Raw genomic sequence first — 7448 nt, 5'->3', positions numbered from 1 at the left:
ATGTCTTGGGGAAAAAAGGCAGGACAGATCCCAGGCAAAAGACAAAAAAATCCAAGTTTAACTTCTCAGAAGGATCCCCATGGTACTGCCGCAACTGCCATTTTACCAGCTGTAATCAGGCCGTTTCAGAATTATACTAGTGAAAAGAAAACCCTCTTTAACCTGACGTGGGATGATGAAGGAGGGAAGGAGCACTCTAACCTGATGAAACTTGCTAAGGTGTCAGAAGTGATAAATTGCAAGCAGACCTCAGCCACTTCCCTGTTTTTCTTCCTGGCAATTACGTCAGCAATACTGCAGGCTCTGCTGGGTCCACCTTCCCTTTGGTCTTCTGGCCACAGTACAAACAAAAGGGCACTGCAGCGCATCTGTACCATTTGTACCATTTCACTCTGGCACTGCCTTACACAGGAGCTTTGTGTAAATAGACCTTGCAGTTTCAGGGCTCTTTTTCTGCCTCCTTTCTACTTCAGTTAGCCCCAAACAAGTCCTATTTTTTGCTGCCATCAAAAATTGCTAAGACACCCTCTTAAAATTAAGACACTTACCTTCAAAGAACTGCTGCAAGGCTTCATTTTCTCCCACCACATCCATGAAAAGCCAGCAGAAGTGTTGTGTTTTGCTTTCCTACTGCTTGAAGAGTTCCACTGAGAAAAAACGCACCGTTCTCTCTTCCAGATGATTATGAATATGCCAAGGAACACATGTTTTTGTCACAGGTTCCAATGACTGTCCAAGCTGATTTCATTCCTCCATAACTACAGCCAGGGCTATACTTCAACTCCACTACATGTAAAGCAAAATCTGACAAGGCTTTTGAGGCAAGACCAAGGGTGATGTGATCTCTTCTGTTCAGGATGTCTGGTGTTCTTGTTTTAAGGACCTTTGGTCCCAGTACTAGCCACAATTACACATGCGCAAAAAATGCAGCAATAAAAATTATTTGTCTCTGTACTTTCATACAGGTGATGTAATTAACACTACTGATGAAAGCAATAAGTAATCAAATGAAAGCGCAAAAAGCCATCACCACTTTCACCATATATACTACCCAATTTAAGCAGCTGAGCATCAGACTATCCAACTGCTCTTAAAAAAAAAATCACCTCAGCAGTTTGATTATAGATAAACAGAACTTCTACATCATTATTATTAACAAAATTAAATTACAAACTGTCTACAGTAACACTAAAAAACATACAGGAAAGCTGAACAACGAACAAAGGTCCTCTAAGGCTAGCAGCAAACCTTATTTCACTTTTCTTAAATTGATCTTTGTACACTGAAAATTGCCTGTTCTGTCAGCCCTAAGCAAACAGGAGGAAAACATTCAGACATTTTGAATGGGCATCTGTAAGAGGCATTTGGTTATGAACAACAGCTTCAATGAAGAAATCTGGAATAAGGCCATTTCCTGAAGTAGTTATATTCACCAAACAAGTAGCTGTTGCACAGTTTTTACAAGCCCCAAGCACTCAGAAGGACACAGTTTTCCCATGATAGGCAGCTTGTATTGAAAATATAGAAAAGAGTTTTGGGGAAGGGACTTGAAGACAGAAGCAAGCCAATCAGTATTTACCAGATGTTGATGTAATTGAGCCAGTCATCACTACTGAGATTACACTGGATGCATGTACAGTCCCTAGTAGAAGAAAATCACTTCAGCATTATAAACTTTAGATACAATTTGTGTCTCAACATTATCATGTATAGAAAGGACCCTTCTCTCTGCTTGAATGAGCAACACTTGTAAATGATTAAGTCAGAATAGCAGCAACTACCAGCTATGATTTACCTACTGTTAGCTAATCCTGAAAACTGCTCCATCTCATTATGTAAACACAATTAACAATCATTTAGGAAGCGTTTACAAGCCTAACATAAAACATAACACCAACAAATACAGTTTGTTTTCCAAGAGTGAATAAAATCAGACTTCCGTGGCATTATTGAAAGAATAAACAACCCTTTAACAGTTTAAGGTAGGATTCTTCCAGCTTTTTACAATAGGAGGTAGTACACAGTATTAGGAGACTGATAAAAATATTTTGTCTGTATGAAATAGCACAGGCTAGATAGATTCCATTACTAGAGTAAAATATTTTGGTTCAGTTGTTTGTTTTAATCTTAACACTGAAATGCCTGGTCAAAGCCAAGGCTTACAAAGTGGTTTCAGGCATACAAGCAACGCAAGTATGGTATTAAATTTCACTGCTTAGTCTATTTACTGTTATAAAAATGGAGAACACTCCAATAAGACAGTGATGAATCACATTGGGTTTGTTCAGCAGCAAAGGAAACCTGTACCCACTAAGATGCTTCTTGTTAAAAGAACTGTATAAACTTGGTTTTACTTCCGATGATTTTCAATTTATCTGCCAATGCTTTAATCTTACCTGTAATTGATAAATGGCTGTCACAACCAAGACCTAGTGTTTTTTTCCAAAAAAGGCTTGTACATGGCATATCTGGTACGTACGCACAACTGTGGTCCTTGTAACCTCATCAACTGTCTGCTTTCAGCTTGGACTGTGCCAAGGGAAGAAGGGCCACTTGTACGTGAAATGCCAAAGCAGCAATCCAACAGAAAAAGCATCTTCCTTAGGAAGCCATGATCCTTTTTTTGGGTCCCTTTGTATCAAATTGCACGTGTGAAGAAACTGATAACATTATATGGAAATTATCAGCAGCATGTTCAAGTTGTCACATAATGGATATTTTCCAGTTTCAAGGACAGCTGTGAGAAATTGATGTACAAAATATCAGAAACTGGAAATCCTACAAAAAGCAGGAAGGAAAAAATCATTTAAAGGAATGAAAAGATTCTATTTTTTTATTTCTTTCTATTTATTTAAAAAGACAATTAAGAAGGGAAAAGAAAGGTTTTAGCAGTCAGATAGGGGTCAGGACAGATTTCTAATGAGAGTGACCAAGGTAATTTAATGTTCCTTGATGTTTGAAAAGCAACCTACTTTAGACAAGATACCCAGATTTACTATACATGTTTCTCTTCTTACATAGTTTTAAAAATGAAAAATACAGGAAAGCAGCACTTCAAAGTCATCCAAGTTCTCCCAGTTGTCTGTTAACTGTATTGGCATACATGCATAGAGATACACATATACCTATCCAAGCTCTACAGTGAAGAAAACATCAGGCGTTTATTCCCTCTTCATAAAATCACTTCAGTTTTACATTTTGGAATGACTTATCAGGGAGGTTCACATCATTCTGCATCACAAAGAACAAAAGACAAACAATGCTTTGGACTAACACTTTAATCAGAAGTTTTGTTTTTAAATGTAAATTACAATCACTAATACATCTGCAAGTGCTTACCACATTTGTTCAACTAAGTATTATATGTATGCATATACAGCATAGCTCAGTTCAAAACAATCACAGTACTTCTTAGTGCCATCTGCAAAAGGAGAAAGATCTTGGACCCACTTTGTGGAAATAAATATCAAGTGACAGATTCAGCAATTTTAGTTATGTATATTCAATGAAGTTCATGCACACGCAGAAGTAAAAAGATTTAGAGCTCTTCCTTGTAATAGCCAAGTTTTGCTAGTGACATCTCTCTTCTCAGCTGCATAACTTCCCAGAACATCTGATCCACTAAAAACAAGACAGAAATATCATGAAACATACTGAATTCATATTTTGGTTCAACTGATGTATACAGGCCACCTCACTGTACATCAGTTTAGGGCAACTTCAAAAGCAACAAACAGCTAGTAAAACCAGAATTAATGAGTAAGAGCTATTTGTGCTTGGTTGTGACAAAATTTGTGGAAGTATTATTCAAAAAATGCTAAATGATGGCCCCATAAGAAAATCTCCAAATTTTAGATTTATTTTTTTAAAATTGGGGAACAAAAATACATTACTATTTCTTGTCAACTTCAATTAACTGCAGTTTCTCATTTTAACTGCCCCGCCCCTTGACTCGTTTTCTGTAAAATTAAAAGACTACAGAAGACAAAAGCAGAACTTGTTGGATGAATTGTTTTATCACAGAATCTGTAATTGTTATAATTTTTCCATCTGTAATCTTTCTTCCTACCTCTTTTTTCTACCAGCAATCTGCCAGCAACAATAAACTGGGGAGGAAAAATACCTTTTTTAAAATTTCCTGTGTGTTTAGCTAAATTTGATAAGTCTAGTGCATACCTTAAGCTTCTAGATGCCACAACAATACAAATCAAAACTGAGTATATAATTATTCAAGATAAAAATAAATTCCATGCAGTCAAGATCATGATGTAGAATGACTATAAAGATTATTAACCTCAGCAACAGGCACAAGGTCTTCCCTACCATATTTGGAAAAACAGTTTCATAAAAGTGACTTTGTCTCAAAAAATCATACGATGCATAAGTAGAAATACATGTAACACATTATGCAGACAATGATCATGACTGCCTACATTCTTGTAAAGGTATTGTTAAAATACGTAAAGCTACAAATGCAAATTCTATGTTTTTAATGGTAAAGCTGGACAATTGAGCTGAAACACCAAGCTTCAGCATTTTTCAAAACTTCCTGTGAATAACTATTTCTGATAATGCTGAAAATATTTCATTATTTGATAGAAAAATATTAGCTTAATTTCTTTACCTCAACAGCAAACTAAAATTTTAGTTGAAACTATATATAGGTCCTTTTGGTCAAAGTAAAAGTCTTTTAAGTTTTTATTTGGTTTACAGTTAAATAACACATTTTCAAGATCATCTGTAATGCCAGTAAATCAGTAACAATTACCACCACCTGAAGGTTTTATTAAACAATTTAGTGTATGAAATAGTTGAATTTCTGGTGAATTCCATGAAAATAATACCCTTTGACAAGGAAAGTTAACAGCATTATTTTTTTATAAGGAACAGTCTGTCACCTCAGGAGTACTTCAGGTTAGAAACAGAAACAAAAGATTTGCGTGTGGCTGAAATACAGAGCTCTTGAAACTGGGAAACATCACAAGAGATTACTATAGGTGACACAGATCAAAGTGGGGCTAGTTCGAGCCAAATGCTAGGTGAAGCAAATCCACACAGACACAAAGACTGGATGAATGAAAAGCACAGACTCTTCTTATCCATAAACATTATAATGCTGATTTTACTCTACTATAACAAAAATGCAACTGAACTAAAAAAATAAATTAAAAGTGAAAGCAATTTTTTAAATTAACTATTAACACAGGGCTAATGACACTTTTTCTGCTAACTGTGCTTAGCAAATCCAAGAGCCTAAGCAATACGGTCCGTTTCAAAAAAAAAAAAAAAAAAACAAAACCACAAAACCTTGGACTGAAGGCCGTTAGGCAATAGTCTTTGACCTGGACAGGAAATACAATTAAATCGTGTACAGTTCAAACAATCAAATCACCATAACTTTCTTTTATAGTGGTAAACAGGTAAAATAGTCTTCCAAGTGAAGACCAGTAACTACAACTCCAACCCACTATATTTTTAAATTTCAGTATTAAGTAACTAGTTGTACAGTGCATACATTTTCATAACCATCTTCTTTTATATGGTCATATTGAAACTGAATAGCACAGTTAAGCAAATTTCTGAATTACTGCACAAACAGTTTAAATAGGCAGTTGTTGGATATGCTATTTGACAGGAACAAATCAACCAGGTAACAAGGCGGGGCGGGGGGATGGGGAAAAACCCCACAGCCTGAAGCAATGACAGTAAGAAACCACATTTCCCTTTTGGGGTAGGGTGAAGGTAATCAAGCTTTACATTTATAACCAGAGCCCTAATCAAGAGACTTTGCCATGCCACAGCAATGACTGAGACCTCATTTCTCAGCTGCACTCAGATGAATGATTATAGTATGGTTTCCTGTTTATTGTTTACAATTTAAGCAAAAATATTGTCATCCTTGCCAGTTCTCCCTGAAAGAGAGTCTGACAAGAACAGCTGTCTGAATTCTGAATACATGAAATGAGAAGACACATCAAAACACCGAGAAGAAAAAAACAGCCCAGATCAAACCAAACTGAAGGGTTTTTTAACACATCTCCACATTCTATGAGAAAGACTTGATTTTTGAATACTATATGGAAAAACTGAGACTAACTCACTCCTCTTGTTACAGAATTTTTTATGACATTTCTTACTGAATAACATAAAGGGCTTTTAGATGGACTAAAGATCGCTGCTTTTTAATTTGTCGTTGTTGTTAAAAAAATAACTTCATTAGAGGGTGGAATATCACCAAATTCACGTAATTACAACAATGCCTAACAACATACAGACCTTTGTTAGGTCACTGTTATTGTGCACAGACAGCAAGTTTTAGGCATATGCACTATGCAAATTTTTATGTATGGCAAATACAGCTCCCTACTCACCATCTTGCTGCTTCAACAGTCCTTGCTGGATGTATCGAATATATGTAAAGAAGTTACACACAGAAGTGATCTGAACCCATATAAAAACAATGATGGTTAATATCATTTTGTATAATGGTAAGGGAAATAATAACTAAATAACTGCAACTTGAAATCACAGTAAATGTACTTACCCTGTAACGACAGAAAGGAGAAATGTAGTAGTAACTGCTTGTATCTCCTAATTTTATTCTATGTTTGCATGACTTACTTTGTCCACTGAGAGCGCATTTCCTAGAAAACATAAATTTTACATGACATAATAAAGGAATCTGACCTTAACATCTAAACACCTGTATGGGTTTAATGTGTTAATGTAAAATTGCTTCATATAGGCACAGATACCCAGATGTCTGCCTTCATTTTACAAGTTGCAACTATTACATTATGTTGCCAATTACTTTAGTACCTTTTGTTTGAATACTGGAGCACCATGATGCATTTCTGATTTTTAAAACTTTCTTCAGCTCTGGTCATGCCCTCTCATATTCACTAATTCAAGTTGGCTTGACAACTCTGGAACAGTGGGAGTTCTTTACCTCTTCATATGTGAAATAAACATTGTTTAAATTATCAGTTGATGCCAACACTTAAGAAGATTTTTTTAAAAACTTCTGCTTGACCATGCATTTCATCATCATAAAAAAAAACCAAACATCAGCCCTACAGAATAGCAGTTAATTCTCTGAAGCCTCCCTCAGATGCACGTTAAGATGAGCTTTGCATTTATGCCTAAATGGAAATAGTATTTTATATTCCGAGTATAATAATTTGGGACAAAGGAAAACAGGCTGTCTGGCAATAATGATTTCCATTGCCACTACAAAAAATGATGGTAAAATAATCAAATTTACTTCTTCTAGTGTACTGCAGGTATGTCATTCAGGAACAAGGAGAGGTCAGTAGTCACCACAAATTCTTCCCAAAAACACTATTCAGGAAAAGGCAAAGAATTTTTTAACATTTCTTCCAACATTCTTTAGAAAAAGATGGTTTGAATCTCTGGACTGAACTATCAATACAATCAATAAATGTAAA

The 7448-nt window shown here is 35.6% G+C and overlaps 1 protein-coding gene across 4 annotated transcripts in view; it reads right to left on the bottom strand.

The window, feature by feature from the left end:
* Positions 1-3260: 3260 nt before the first annotated feature.
* The window catches only part of RAB3IP (RAB3A interacting protein), a 34111-nt gene continuing 29923 nt past the window's right edge, over positions 3261-7448 (bottom strand). For all 4 annotated transcript variants that reach the window (XM_055711847.1, XM_055711848.1, XM_005431880.4 and 1 more), the window contains 3 exons: positions 6545-6644; positions 6372-6441; positions 3261-3621 (listed from right to left, as the gene is read on the bottom strand). In XM_055711847.1, the coding sequence (XP_055567822.1) occupies positions 3539-3621; positions 6372-6441; positions 6545-6644 (253 nt within the window). In that variant the 3' untranslated portion in view covers positions 3261-3538. The remainder of the gene's footprint in view (positions 3622-6371; positions 6442-6544; positions 6645-7448) is intronic.

This window comes from Falco cherrug, chromosome 5 (genome assembly GCF_023634085.1).
Source record: "Falco cherrug isolate bFalChe1 chromosome 5, bFalChe1.pri, whole genome shotgun sequence".
NCBI lineage: Eukaryota > Metazoa > Chordata > Aves > Falconiformes > Falconidae > Falco > Falco cherrug.
The sequence above is the reverse complement of the archived record's forward strand: the minus strand, read 5'-3'. Positions and strand labels throughout refer to the sequence as shown.